General features: G+C 37.5%; 1 protein-coding gene across 5 annotated transcripts in view; it reads right to left on the bottom strand.

Annotated features, from left to right (window-relative positions):
- The window catches only part of LOC115232557 (putative inhibitor of apoptosis), a 79,471-nt gene extending 71,094 nt beyond the window's left edge, over positions 1 to 8,377 (bottom strand). For 3 of the 5 annotated variants that reach the window (XM_036500401.1, XM_036500403.1, XM_036500400.1), the window contains exon 1: positions 2,495 to 3,532. In XM_036500401.1, coding sequence (XP_036356294.1) covers positions 2,495 to 3,512 — 1,018 coding nt within the window. In that variant the 5' untranslated portion in view covers positions 3,513 to 3,532. The other 2 variants (XM_029793487.2, XM_036500404.1) reach the window with 2 other exon arrangements.
- Between the last annotated feature and the right edge of the window lie 7,084 nt (positions 8,378 to 15,461).

Genomic DNA, 15,461 nt, shown 5'->3' with positions numbered 1-15,461 from the left:
CAGACTAAAACGTGCATGTTCTTCATGGACATCATCATTTTCTTTCCAGTTGCGCAGTTGGACAGAGCAGTATGCACACTTAACAGCATCTCCATATCCTAAGTAATAAAATCCACTCTTGGCAAGGTCTGTGGGTGCTACTGGAGTACTTCTTGGATTCCCAGACATAATTCAAGCTCTTCAGTCACTATCAATGGGAAATATCGAAGAGAGATAACTCTGGATAGACTTAGAGTCATAGCTTTGACTAAAACAATCAACAACATTGACTAAGTTGTTCCATTAGACCACCAGGTCAGAAAGAATTCAGCAATATTAGTGTGTGTGTGTGTGTGTATACATACACACACACACACACACACACACATCATCATCATAATCATCATCTAATATCCATTTTTCTGTGGTTGCATGGGTCAGATGGTATTTATTGATATAGATTATCTATGCCTAGACACCCTTCCTGCTGCAAACCCTTACCTGTTTCCAAGCAAGGTAATCCTTCTCATAGCTAGGCATGTTTTTCATGTAAGACTAGAAATGAACAATGTTGCTTGTATGCTGATGATGCTCATTTACAACCAATATGTGAGGTCTAAATAAGGGTACATACAAATACATGCACACACACACACACCACACACACACACATCATCATCATAATCATCATCTAATATCCATTTTTCTGTGGTTGCATGGGTCAGATGGTATTTATTGATATAGATTATCTATGCCTAGACACCCTTCCTGCTGCAAACCCTTACCTGTTTCCAAGCAAGGTAATCCTTCTCATAGCTAGGCATGTTTTTCATGTAAGACTAGAAATGAACAATGTTGCTTGTATGCTGATGATGCTCATTTACAACCAATATGTGAGGTCTAAATAAGGGTACATACAAATACATGCACACACACACACACACACACACAACATGCTTGTTTTGAGTTCTATCTACAAAATCCAGTAAAAAAGTTTTGGTTGGCCTAGGGCTAAAGTAAAAGTCCTAGATCACATTTGGGAAGCAAGCTTTTTAACCACAATCATACCTACATCTATATCTATCTATATACATATATAATATCAGTCACATATATAATATATAATGTTGGCATCAAATTTTGGCACAAGGCCAGAGATTTGAGGGATGGGGGAGGCAAGTTGATCACATCAACCCCAGTTCTCAACTGGTACTTCTTTTATCGACCTCAAAAGGATGAAAGGCAAAGTTGACCTTGACGGATTTCAAAAGCAGAACGAACAGACAGGCAAAATGCTGTTAAGTATTTCGCCCAGAATGGTAATGCTTCTGCCAGCTTGCCATCTTATATAATATCATAGTCACAACATCAAATTTATTTTACTGAATGGTTTCACTCTGAAAACATACCAGAAATAGAGAGATGGGAATATATAGTTTGGGCTCTCTGCTACTGGAGGGCTGGGAATAGCACATCATCTGATTTCTGGATCCCAGAGCTGTGTAAAAAAAACAGGAATGAAATTCATGGATGAAAGAACGAAAGAAACAACCAAAAGAACAGGATTGGCTCTTAAGCCCATCAGAGTTACGTCCCTTGGATCATCCTCGCCGTGTTTTAAGCTAATGACTTGATACCAGCATTCAAATGGTATATTCTCTATCCCAGTTTATGTGATTTGACAGTTTTTACAGCTGTATGCACTTCCTAATGTCAACCACTTTCATGGAACCAACACTGGTGAAGTCACCAAGTAACTTTCATGACTAAAGAACTCTCTAAGTGGGAATACAGTAGTGGGAAGGTGACTTTTTGCTAAGTGTTAGGTGGTTAAAGTATGAAATAAGGGACAGGAATATGTTTCTTGTTGTAAAGGAAATACAAGCCAACCCATCAAAAGCTTGAGATGGATTACTTCTTTTACTTGATATATAAATATGGCTTAACCCTTTAGCATTTAAACCGGCCATATCTGGCCAAAAGTATTCTGCCTGTTTTATGTTCAAACTGGCCAGATCTGGTCTCTCACACCAACCCTACAATATCGTTTTAAAAATTAACAGCTACCTCATAGCTACAAGATAATGCATGATTAGTTCAAAACAATATGGATGAAGAAGCATTAATTTTGGTAGAATAGTGCAAACACTAAAGGGTTAATAAATGGTGATGAAAAATTTAAAACATGTATCATGTTTTTATTTTGAAAATAATAAACAAAATAAAACAATTTTAAATTATAATTTGATCATAAGTTCAAATTTTTCCTAGTCATTATATTAGGACCTTGAGAGAAAAAAAAAAGAGAGTTAGGGTATATTTTCTTTGCTTTTCTTAGTTTACCCAGCTGTCTCTAGCAATATGTAAAGATCCAATTTTCAAAATCATGCTTTACATGCAGGCATGGAAACAAGAAATAATATTGCAGAAGAGAGTATGAAAAAAAAAAAAAAAAAAAAAAGCAGCAGCAGCTGCCATCGCCGCCGCTAAACATATAAATATTGTGTATACTTACCATTGTGATAAAATCCAGCTTCAGCTAGAGCTTCAGGGTGTTGTTTTTTATCTTTGGGCCATGAAGAGAATGTTTTAAGGCGTTCACCGTACAAAGAAAGACCTGGATGTATTGGACGGTCAAATATTATATCACTCTTAGTTGGTATTGGTATATTATCCACGAAGTCCTCACACAAGAAGGGACAGTTTGGAGAAACTAACCTATGTTTTTCTTTAATATTATCATTGGCTTTCCAATTTTTGATTTCACATTTGCAAAAAACACAACAGACATTATCTGCAGGCCCCTTGTGGAAGAAACCATTAGCTGCCAAATCATTAGGTTTTAATGGGTAAGATGACCACTTAAGAAAACTTTTTATCCGATTCAGTTCAGATTTCAAATCCTTTTTAATAAAAGATTTTAAATTTGGACATGTCGGACTAAAACACGAATGTTCTTCATGGACATCATCATTTTCTTTCCAGTTGCGCAGTTGGACAGAGCAGTATGCACACTTAACAGCATCTCCATATCCTAAGAAATAAAATCCACTCTTGGCAAGGTCTGTGGGTGTTACTGGAGTACTTCTGTTCCAGTTTTTAAAGGTATCCAGTCTTTTTTGCATATCAAGCATTTCATTTTTATTTAAAGTCTCTTTTTTGGGTATCACTGAATCAGTTTCCAGAATAGTGTTTGGAATATTAACAGCTGCTGCATTTTCACCATCTGTTTCATCATATAAAAAGACTGGAATACTGTCAAATTTGTATCTACATGGATTTTTATGTTTGAAACTAGAATCTGAAAATTTAACTACACTTTTGCAGGAAAAGCACATTATTCTGTCTTCTGTAGTATCATAATAATAACCATTTGTAGCAAGTTCAATAGCTGTTAGCTTTGGATGCATATTCTCAGCAAATGTCAATAATCTTTCAACTTCATAGCTTAAATTTCCTTCTGGTGTACTGAGATTTTTTAAAAATATTTCCACAGGAGGCAAGAACCTGGCAGTAATAGCTGAACTAGCCATTGTAGTAATTGTGGTGAATCAGAAAATACGGATTGAATTGGAAAACTATAAAAGTAAAAGATATATAATATAAATAAAAATTTAAGAACCTTAAAGCATTAAAACACTTATGGTTGATTATTTTATACATTTTATGTTTAGCCATTTTGATTAGTTTAATATCTATTACACTGAAACTTGTGCTAGACAGGATCAAATGCTTTGCTGATGTCAAGCACAACATTATTTTCATTGAATTCCTTAGGGCAAAGAGACTACTGATAAGTAACATAGGAGAACAAGTCCACATTAAACCTACTTCTATGAAAAACATACAAATTGTCACTGAAAAAGGAGAGGGCTAGAGGTGATTTTTCATTATAGTCTTCATCAATCTTTGTGATCTCTAGGTAAGAAACTGTCTCTATAAAAAATATCTTCTGAAGAAAAATTGGCTAGCAGTACCTAAGAATAACAACAAATCACTACCTTAATGAAAGTACACAAGACAAATTGTAGGAATGAGTAGTTTGTAAAATCAGAGGAATTTTGAAGTAATCACAACAGCATAAACTCCAATTCAGGTGTTTTGTAAATTGAAGACATGGTTGGCATACACATGTTTTCTCAACACCTGCACTAATTCTATGAATAGAGACATGAAACAAATCCTCCAATGGAGTCATGTCAATCGTTTTCAACAGCAAAAAGTAAGCACAATTAATTTCAAGAGCACAACATCATGCCTTACTTTCCTTAAGCATGAGAAGCACACAGCTGGAGACCTTACACTCATTCCAAATGTCAGACCTAACTATCACTGAAGATCTCATGGTAAACACACATCCTTAATAAAGCTAGGTCTGCATCTTAAAGACTGGTCCTTTATTTTAATACCAGAAAATATATCAAACCTTAACAATTACTGACCCTCTAAGAAGTTCAAAGGAGACCCACAACAATGAAAACAAACCCCCAAAACATGCAAGTGATTTCATAGTCAACACATCAAATGTGCAAAAAGCAGTAAGCAAATAGATGCTGATTACAAAGAATCCCCCCTAACAATGATATCCCATATAAAGTATACGTGTCTCGCTAAGTAGCAAGTAATGAGTATTGGGTTTCTTTTTAGTTTCCTTGGACAACCCACTGACTTCAGAATTGAGGGGATATTTACTCAGGTTATGGCATGTTTAATAATTAGGTTTATATAATTTTGGTGAGCAAAGTGACCGTCATTCAGTCAGCATGATAGTCCTTCTGGAATTGAGGAGAAGGATTGTCATACTGAAAACTCATTTCTCACATACATCAACTCTGACTGAGAGTAATGGAAATGTAGAGCTCATCTGGGCTAAATAAGCCCCAGTAAAGTGTGAGCTCACCCTCTAGAAAATTTGGCACTTGTAATAAATAAGTAGCATCTTGAATATTGATGTAAGTGATCAAAAAGAGTAGAGGCTAAAATGTGTTTTGACTGTAAATTGTGAAAGACTCAGCAATCAATTTACTCAACTCTGAAACCAACAATCTAAGACTCCTCAATAGTTGTAGAATTTAATACATCACTGTTGGAGATGATTCTAGTTAGTAAGGAGAGAATGTTGTCTATTAAAGAGGTCAAGCATGAACAGAAAGAAATGGGAGAAATAGAAGAAGCATTTACAGATCCTAGAGTTGTTTGTGTAAGGGGTTCTTTTCTGTTGCTGTCACAGATTTTTTAATTTTAAGATTAAGTGAAATGTTTCAAATTTGGTATATCGATGCAACTTTTTTTTTTTTACACTGAATCTGACTTTGGTACCTTTTCGGTTTGGCTCACACTTTTTAATTCTTTTAATTTTGTTCCATTTGATTTCAAATTTGGTGTACTCATGTTGTTTTGTATGCTAATTGTGGAAATGAAATTCATTTTTGCCATAAATTAATTAATAAAAAGTTAATTACTTATAAAGTCTGCAAATGTGGGGTAATTTTAGCATATTGGTACCTGTTTCCATAGTAAGAAGCCAAGGTCTAGTCTGTTTTAGCCAATTGAAAGCTACAAACATATTGGTGCCTGCTTCCGCAGTAACAAGCCAATTAAGTCATGTGAAACAGTCGAAGTAAATAATAATTGTAAAAGGAAAAAAATCCTCAACGAAATCTTTTTGCGTAAAATGAAAAAAAACCCCAAACTATACGTTAGGGTTTAGGGTTGCACAACATAAAATCTATGAAACTATGTTGAATGATAACCTGCAATGTACGTTACTCTTCTTATCTCAACGTCATGTACGAGGAAGTTACAGCAGCTGAATTTGACAGTAATCAAACTTTCAGTTTTAATCGCTACATTTGAACCTCTGTCGACAAGAAATCATAATATGCGTAAAAATAGGATTTATTTGATATTCAATTTGTTTTTAAATTATTAAACTGAAATACAATAATTGTACATGTATTGAAAAATCACCCATATTAATTATACATGATCCTAACGTGAAAGGCATTCGACACACACATATCAGGACCATGAAACTCATTGAAGAGATAACAGTGGACAGGCAAATATGTGGTTTTCGAGAAGACGCGCCCAACGAAACTTAATTCTGGTAGAGCTGTGTGTGTATAGCAGGGCCCTTCACCCAATTTTCTTCTAAGAGAAACACTTTTCTCCCCCCCTAACCCCCCCCATATATAAAAAAACAAACAAACACTTTCTTGAAATGTATCCGGTACTTATACCGAAGTTACGCTGTTTTTATATATGGGGTGGGGTGGGGTAAGGGTTTGTGTTCGGGTGGGAGAGAAGGGTTTCTCTTATCTTCAGAAATGTAAACAAAATCACGCATGTACCTATACCGAAGGTTCGTCACATTCTCCTCCATGCCCTGGGCCCTTGTGGCCAATCGAAGAAATAATAATAATGGTTTCATATTTTGTCACAAGGACAGCAATTTTTGGGGAGGGGATTACATCGACCCCAGTGTTACATTGGTACTTAATTTATCGACCCCGAAAGGATTAAAGGCAAAGTCGACCACGGTGGAATTTGAACTCAGAACGTAAAGACGGTATGCTAACGATTCTGCCAGCTCGCCCGCCTTAATAATGATGGCTTCAAATTTTGGAAGGTTAAGGTGCCCCAGAGCCAAGATATCGTGAGTGTTGTAACTAGTTCAATCTAAAACGCTGTTGACTAGGGTAAAAAAAAAAAAGTTAAAGCTTTGAAGAATGAAAATCAGGAGAGAGGCAATAAAGTGTAGTTGTGCTATTTCCTCATGACTAAGAAAAGTGAATCTTTTTCTAATGAAATTTTCAGCAAATACCTTGTAGATTGCCATTATATAGGAATTTAATGTAAAACAAAAAAAAAGGCTGTACATGGCCACCAAATATTTTTTTCACATTAAATTACGATATAATCGTAATCTACATCAAAGTGCGAGCAAAAACAGAAAGGATCCAGATTTTGTTATACATTCGTTCCAGGAAAATTTTTTAGAAAAATGTTATAGAGGTATTTGTAGAAAATTTCATCAGAAAATATCAATTTTTCTGAAAGTTATGAGGAAAGATAATCTGTGGGACACATTTGTGTAAGTATGCCGTGGAAACAAAGTTGACAAGTATGAATTATCCGAAGTTTTTCAAAACAAATTCCGATATAATCGAAGTTTACACCGTCTGAAACGTATATGTAAAAGATTTTTATAAAAAAATATTAATTTTTCTGCAAGTTTTTTTTTTCTGGTAACAAAGTTGGATGGCGGGGTACACTTGTGTAAATATACCTATTTCTTTACTACCCACAAGGGGCGAAACACAGAGCGGACAAACAAGGACAGACATAGGTATTAAGTCGATTACATCGACCCCAGTGCGTAACTGGTACTTAATTTATCGACCCCGAAAGGATGAAAGGCAAAGTCGACCTCGGCGGAATTTGAACTCCGTGTAAATATACCGACGAAGAGCTGGTCATTATTAAGAACGCATTCACAGAAATATGCGTATTTTCGTATATCCACAAATTGAACAGGAGTGGCTACCAACCACATAGTTCCAGGTTCAATCCCACTGCGAGGTGCCTTGGGCAAGTGTCATCTACTATAGCCTCGGGCCGACCAAAGCCTTGTGAGTGGATTTAGTAAACGGGTACTACTTGAGAATAGTGGTCCCGGTGCGCGCATCCGAGCTAGCTAGTCGTGACTAGTCGATCCTAGAACGACTACCTAGCAAAGTAAATAAAACACAAAATAAATAAATTTTTACAAAGTAAATAATTTTTGTAGAACAAAGTAAATAAGTTTTTAAACAAATTAAATAACACAAAGGATCGACTTTGCACGAGTACGCGAGTGCGCGCACCGGGACCACTGTTCTCAAGTAGTACCTAGTAAACGGAAACTGAAGGAAGCCCATCGTATCTATATGTGTATGTGTGACTGTGTTTGTTCCCCCACCATCGCTTGACAACCGATGCTAGTGTGTCCCCGTAACTTAGCGGTTCGGCAAAAGAGACCGATAGAATAAGTACTAAGCTTATAAAGAATAAGTCCTGGGGTCGATTTGTTCGACTAAAGGCGGTGCTCCAGCATGGCCGTAGTCAAATGGCTGAATTTTTTTTTTTGTTTCTGACGCTGAATTTCAGAGCAAAGAAATCGGTATCAATTATTGTCATAAACTTGTAAGCAATATTTTGAAAGTACAAAACAACACAAAAATCGCGAAGGCTAATCAAGACATACAACTTCGGTTTTTTTCTGAAAAGGAAAAAGAAAAAAAAAAACTTCAATTTCAATTTTACCTACCTCTCTGTTTGAATATGAAATGATAGAAAGAAACTATTTTTTTTTTCACTAGCATTTATACAGTTACTTTCATTTGTAACTGGAATTCCCCTCCGCTTTAAATAGTGTTGATTACGGAAATGCATCAAAAGTAGGCCGATCTCCTGGACAAAAGTTTCATTATCAAAATATTTACAAAAGCCAAGGTTTTATTTTTCGGGTTTTTTCCCTCTCACCTTTTACTTGTGGTCATGCTGGGTCACCACCTCGAGGAATTTTTAGTCGCAGAAAAATCAGCATTTAAAAATTTAATTTTAAAGTCTTGTTTTCTTCTCTCAGCACTTACATATTAATTACAATGAGCTGACCTTCTGAACTTTATCCAGCCGTTGAAGTTCTAACGAATTATGGCTCCGAAGGCTAGTCATTCAAATGTACTTTCGGCGGAGGTAAAGAATACGTACACCACCCGTTTCCGGCGAACCAAAAACCCTAACCCAAAACGTTGGGTGTACGTATTCTTTACTTTCGCCCGCACTAATCATTTTTATGTTTCTACACATTTCTTGAAGTAAATGCTTTCCTTTTTGTTAGAATTCAGACAATATGTACGTTGAATAGTAAAGATTCTTGTGTTATGTTATTCTATTCTACTATTATTTTCGATTGAATATATTTTGTTTACTTAAAAACTGATATTTTAGAAAATAAAAGTTAGATCTTTTCCTTTTGAACGGCAGTTTTCAACACAATCTCTAGTTAACTAAACACTTTTAAACTTCGGACACATTCTACCAGTATACGAAGTTTAAAAGTGTTTAGTTAACTAGAAATTGTGTTGAAAACTGCCGTTCAAAAGGAAAAGATCCTAAAAGTTTTTTTTTTACAACCGCGATTTCCGTTTTTGTTTACGTGAAATTATAGAATTTTTGTTAAAGATTTGGCTGTTATTTCTAGCATGTTGAGAGACCTAGGCTTAACTTCATGTGCTGGTTGACAGTCACCTAAAAATGATTCTGGAGTCGATACATTCGGCTAAAAATTCCTCATGGTGGTGCCCCAGCATGGCTACAGTCTAATGACTGCAACAAATAAAAAGAAAAATAACCGAAAAATATAACCGTGGGACTTTTGTCTGGATCCCGTATGCAAGTGTGGGACAAAAGCCTCCTAAGATCTAGTTGTTTTTGTCTGGATCCCGTGTGCATCACCTGCTTTGTTTACTTCTGTTCTTATTGTAACTGATGTCCATGAAAATTCTTTTTTTTTTTTTTTATCACAGCAACTAGTTGCACACCACAAGGTTTAACGGAACCTACTGAAGCAAGCCAGCACGCTCGCAGCATTACCATGGGTGATGGTGAAGCTAAGACGTTCGGAAAGACAATCGTCCTCACCAGCCTCGCCTGTTACCTCGGAGAGGCGAGCTGCTAATGTTGACAAGAACTTTGCGGTTTGTGGCCCAGTCTCTCTGAACATCTCAAACACCATAGGTTGGAAAATATAGTTCCCTGTCAGGTCCTGATACTTCAGGGTTTTCTTCCGTTCGGCTATGGAAGCAGTGACTTTACCATTAACTGCAGCATCCAGGATGTGGGAGAGAGCAAAGGAGTTGGAGACTGTAGCGTCCTACTTCTAACCCAGGGACAGAGAGTAAGACCATCTGGTCTCTTTCCATCACTTCTGGATAACCCTGACTGCTTCAGAACTGAGGGGATATTAACTCCTCATAACTTCCAGAAAAATGGATATTTTTTAATGAAATTTTTTATAAATACGTGTTAGATGATTATATTGGAATTTGTCATGAAAAATAATGCTTTTCTGTGGGTGAGGCGATCATCATCATTATCATCGTTTAACGCCCGCTTTCCATGCTAGCATGGGTTGGACGATTTTGATTGAGGGCTGGCAAACCAGATGGCTGCACCAGGCCCCAATCTTGATCTGGCAGAGTTTCTACAGCTGGATGCCCTTCCTAACGACAACCACTCCGAGAGTGTAGTGGGTGCTTTTTATGTGCCACCGGCATGGGGGCTAATCAGGCAGTACTGGCAATGACCTCACTCAAATCTTTTTACACATGCTACTGGCACTGGTGCCAGTACGGCGACGTTGGTAACGATCACGCTCGAATGGTGCCCTTTTACGTGCCACCGGCACAGAAGCCTGTTTGCTGCTCTGGCAACGATCACGCTCAGATAGTGCTCTTGGCACCCTACTAGCACGGGCACAAGTGCGAGTAAGGCAACGCTGGTAATGATCACACTCGAATGGTGTCCTTTTATATGTCACTGGCACGGACGCCGGTTAGCCGCTCTGTCAACGATCACACTCGTATGGTGCTCTTTGCACCCTGCTAGCACAGATGCCAGTCATCGAATTTGATTTTGATTTTAATTTCAATTGCCTCAACAGGTCTTCACAAGCAGAGTTTAGTGACCAAAGAAGGAAAAGGTACACATAAGTGGGCTGGTTATGCTCCTGGCATAGGCCACAGGTTATGGTCTCATTTGGCTTGCCGGGTCTTCTCAAGCACAACATATTTCCAAAAGTCTCGGTCACTAGTCATTTCCTTGGTGAGGCCTAATGTTTGAAGGTCGTGCTTCACCACTTCATCCCGGTCTTCCTGGGTCTACCTCTTCCACAGGTTCCCTCAACCACTAGGTTGTGAAAATGAAAAACAATACAGCAACTGCTGTTTACACCAGATTATCTCCAATTAAGCAGATTGTAGGGACCTTGCTTCGCCCTGCCTGAGATTGGAAACCAAATCTACCCACTTGTTACTTGTCAAATCAAGCGGGAAATCCTCTCCGCACCAGATGATTGATAGAGAAACACTTGATCCCCAAGGACCTGTGCTGGTCAAGGAAAGGTCAATCCTTTGTTTAGGGTTTGACCTACATTACTGACCATAGTCTATATAGCAGAGAACAGTTCCTATCTCTTTTTCTTTTGTGTCAGCTATGATCAAGGAGCAACACTCTTTTTTGTGTCAGCACACCAAGGAGCAACATGCCCTTCTGCATCAGCCATGACCAAGAGCAGCACTTTCCTTTCGGTCATAAGAAAGACGATGCCACCGTTATCCGTTCTTCCTTTCTAGTCAGCACCATGCATTCCTTGCTCTTTCACTCTCTACTGAGAGACAACCTTTTTCTACACTATTAACTACTAACCAGCGAGCCAACCTTGTTATCACTATCACTAGAATTGCTGCTGTATCTAATCAAAAGAGTTTCAGTCGTGACCATCCCATATTTTTTCAGATAAAGTAAATTAGGATCATATCATCCCATGTTTTTTTGTTTCTCTTCTTAAAGATGAAAAGAGGCAATATAAGTGATTGGCTGCTATTATTGACTAGTAAGTCAAGCGACTATGTCAAAGCTCCAATTGTTGGTTCAAACCTTCTCATTGGGATGAAGATCCAGACCAATCCTGCTCAAACAGACATGTAGCACCAGTTCCACAGGTCTGTTCACCAAACGACTAGACCCTACCTACAGATCTACTGTTTTCCAGTTATTCTATCTGTCCATCCAGCTGAAAACCATACACCATATTGCAATATGTGGTAATGAATCGTTGCAGTGCAGTGTGACAGTTATGGACATGATGCACTCCCTCCGCTCTGGTATATTGCTGTATACCTGCAGATTCTAGAGGTGGCTACAACGTAGAGCAGGTTAGATGATTCTGTTGAGAGCGTGACAGTCCATTGCAGGCAGGGAATTTGTTGAATCGTGAAAGTGTCAAACAGAATGCTTTGTGGTGCTTCATGCCAGCTCTCTGCTCTCTGAGTTCAAATTGCACCGAGGGCAGCATTGCCTTTTATTCTTTTAGAGTTGATAAATAAAATATTAGTCCACTACAGAGATAAACTCTGTTCCCCACCTCTCTCTGGATTCTATCTAATTCAAACCTTGTTACATTGCCTGGCAATTGAGTTTAGGATACAAGTCTGTTTTGTGGTTAGTGAAGCTGTTGGTGTTGTTCCTATTTGTCCCTTGCCCCTTTCTTTTTCAGTGTTGGCATGTTCTTTACAGAGCTGACTGGGGAGAGAAATAATATTGTTTAGCCAATGTCATCCCTTTTTGATTACACCCAAGATTAAACAGATACCAGCCATAGCCATGTAGTCTCTTTAAGTTTTGTACATCTACATTAATTAATGTGAGCTTTAATGTAATTTGAGTGAGACTTGACTGCTATTTCTAGCGACCATGTAGAAAGGATCCGTTATTGGCCCATAGGAAAGATCGTATTTTTAGGAGACTGTTGCAGTGTTTTGGGTTGTGGTGTATATAGATGATGTTTTTCTCACAGAGGTGATTTGTTGTCCAATGGCAGGGACTGAATATTGAATTTAAAGTACTTGTTTGTAGTGTTTTTGGTTTGTTTTGTAGGTGAGTATAAGTTTGCCTAATTGAGGGCTCCATAACAGAGGATTGTACAACCCCTACATTAAAAAAAGAAATCGAGCTATCGTCACTTTAAATTAATTTTTATCAGAATCCGACCAAATGTCATAGGCCTTTCATGAAACTACAGGCTCATTAGGCAACCAAGAATACAATACTTCCCAGTGAATGGGACGTCAATCTATTTTAGGGTTTAACCCCCAGCTGGTATTCGTTTTCAGCTAAATGGACTGGAGCAATATGAAAAGGGGTGTTTGGGATGTTGGACTTACGATACTTGAATGTGCCAAGTAATTTGATAAAAACGTAATAACTATTTTATGAGGGCAATTTATATGGGGTGACTTTGTATTAAGGAGGGGAATGTACAATTTCCTGTAATTCAGACTTTCTTATGGTCCCAGCAAACAAAATGGAAAAGACGCCCGAGGGGACGATGAGATAGTTAGTTACACTGGAATAGCCACTCTAACTCACAGGGCTTGTACTTGTGGATGGCCATATCTGTCCCAATAGTGGTGAACAGGATTATGGTCCAGAGGCCGAGAATGTTGGAGGTTTCCACTGCTACAAGCTTGACCATAAACCTGTCAGAGAGTGACTGATGCCATGACAGTTTGCTTTTCTCACCCTGATGAGCAGTAGGGTTTGAGCTGGTAGCTGAACACACCAAGTTGGTGCTGGAGGAGGTGTCACAGTATGTGACACCCCAGATGAGGAGCCTACTGCTACAGAAGGAGAAAATTGTTACACTGTCAGGCCTTTTACTATCCCCTCAGTCTAGCCCTGTTGGCTTGAGGTGGAAAGTGGTTGACGCTATGATTGCATGACAGTATCCAAAAGTATCCACAGGCAAAGTATCCACTAACCCTAACCCTAAAATCTTAACCCTAACACTCTAACCCTAAAACCCTAACCCAAAAACCTTAAAGCTAAAACCAGTACAAACACACGAACGATGTCGTAAATAACACTGACAAACGAAATATACACCACTGATAGTTGTTGTTGACAAACAATAGCTGTAATTTTATTCAGCTGAATACACATCATTGATTGGTTGAAATTACCGAAATACTACAACTTTAACGTGAAATAACTTCCTAAATATAAGCTTTTCTCAAAAACGCTAAGAGTAAAAGACGTTCTATATGACACATTCTACCAGTGTCTGAAGTTTGAAAGTGTTTAGTTACAAAAAATTATTTTTTAAATCTGTCAGTGAAAAGGTAAAAATCCAGAAATTCCTTACATGTTTATCTAATATATAAACCTTTATAATTCCTGTCAGCAAATGAAAGATGTATAATGGTGAATAAATAATATCAAAAACATTTTCCAATATTTGGGATACTTGAGTCTATTGAAGAAATCCATTATGTAGGTATTAAAATCCATGAGATCCTGATATCAACTGCAAGCTTCTACAAAATCAGTGATATTGACAGATTCTATTTTAGAAGGAAAGGAGGAAGTGGCTTAAGATCATTGCAGATAGCTTTTGCATACCATATAATATCGCAGATAGGACCAACTAAACAATAACAGAAATACATCAACTAAGAGATTGAAATTGAATTAAATAACATCCTGAACGTTTTTTGAAGGTTCATCCTTCAAGAAATACTCACTTCCTGATGACTCCCTATGTAAACCCATAAGTGCAGGACTATCATTATCTTAGCAAAGACTTGGATGGGGAAACACTCTTTATACCTGAAGTCTGTTCATGGGTATGGCTAACATCAACCACTTTGCAGAATGTAGTGGGTGCCTTTTCATGGCACCAGTACAAGTGAGGTCATCAAGTAACTCACAAGACAAAACCCCTCAAATGAGTGGGGTATAGTATTGAAGGAGGTGAATGTCAGAGAGAGCTACACGTGTCTAGCTGAAGAGGAGATGCATGGCTTTCCCAGCTAGATGGAATTCTTTCAAAGTGCAAGGTGAATATGAGAAAGAAATAAGGATAGAGGTACAGAAAGGGTAAATGAACAGGTAAATTTGTGAGAGTATGAAAAGAGTGTGACCGATAGCTAGAGAAGAGGATTGAGGTGGTAAATATACATTGAGGCTATATATTTACTTAAAATATCCTATGCTATTAACTGACAGTATTTTTTTCTTTGTTTCATATTGCTATAGCTCAGTTTTATGATATCTAGACACTGGTTCAATATTTCTAAAATTGTTAGTTTGGAGTTTTTGCTGTTTCCATCAAAATTGCTACATAGCTCAAGCAAAGGTCAAATAATCTTTTGAGCTTGATCAAACTTATTTAAATAGATGCTGCACATATTTCTCAGTTGAATGGTTTACAGACATTCAGTTGTAAAACATTCAACTATACACATGTATATAACAACTATATGCATGTAACTGAATTTGTAAAATATCCCAAACTACACAAATTTAGCAATGGATAACTTAAACTCAAACTACTGATTTCAAACTTTACCACAAAGACAGAAATTTTGAGGAAGTGGGTAAGTTGATTACAATGAGCCCAGTGCTCAACTAGTACTTATTTTATTGACCCCATAAGGATGAAAGGCAAAGTTGACCTTGACAGAATTTGAACTTAAAACATAAAGACACAAAATGTCTGGCATGTTAAAGATTAACCAGCTCCCGCCTTCAACTTAAGCTAATAATATTAATCTGTATCCATGTACAAATGCCCTGTTGAAAGTAGGGAACAGATATAATGGTGTAACTGTAGAGGAGATATTTGGCTACCCCTGTAGGAAAATAAAGGAGAGGAA

Source organism: Octopus sinensis, linkage group LG2 (assembly GCF_006345805.1).
Source record: "Octopus sinensis linkage group LG2, ASM634580v1, whole genome shotgun sequence".
NCBI lineage: Eukaryota > Metazoa > Mollusca > Cephalopoda > Octopoda > Octopodidae > Octopus > Octopus sinensis.
The sequence above is the reverse complement of the archived record's forward strand: the minus strand, read 5'-3'. Positions and strand labels throughout refer to the sequence as shown.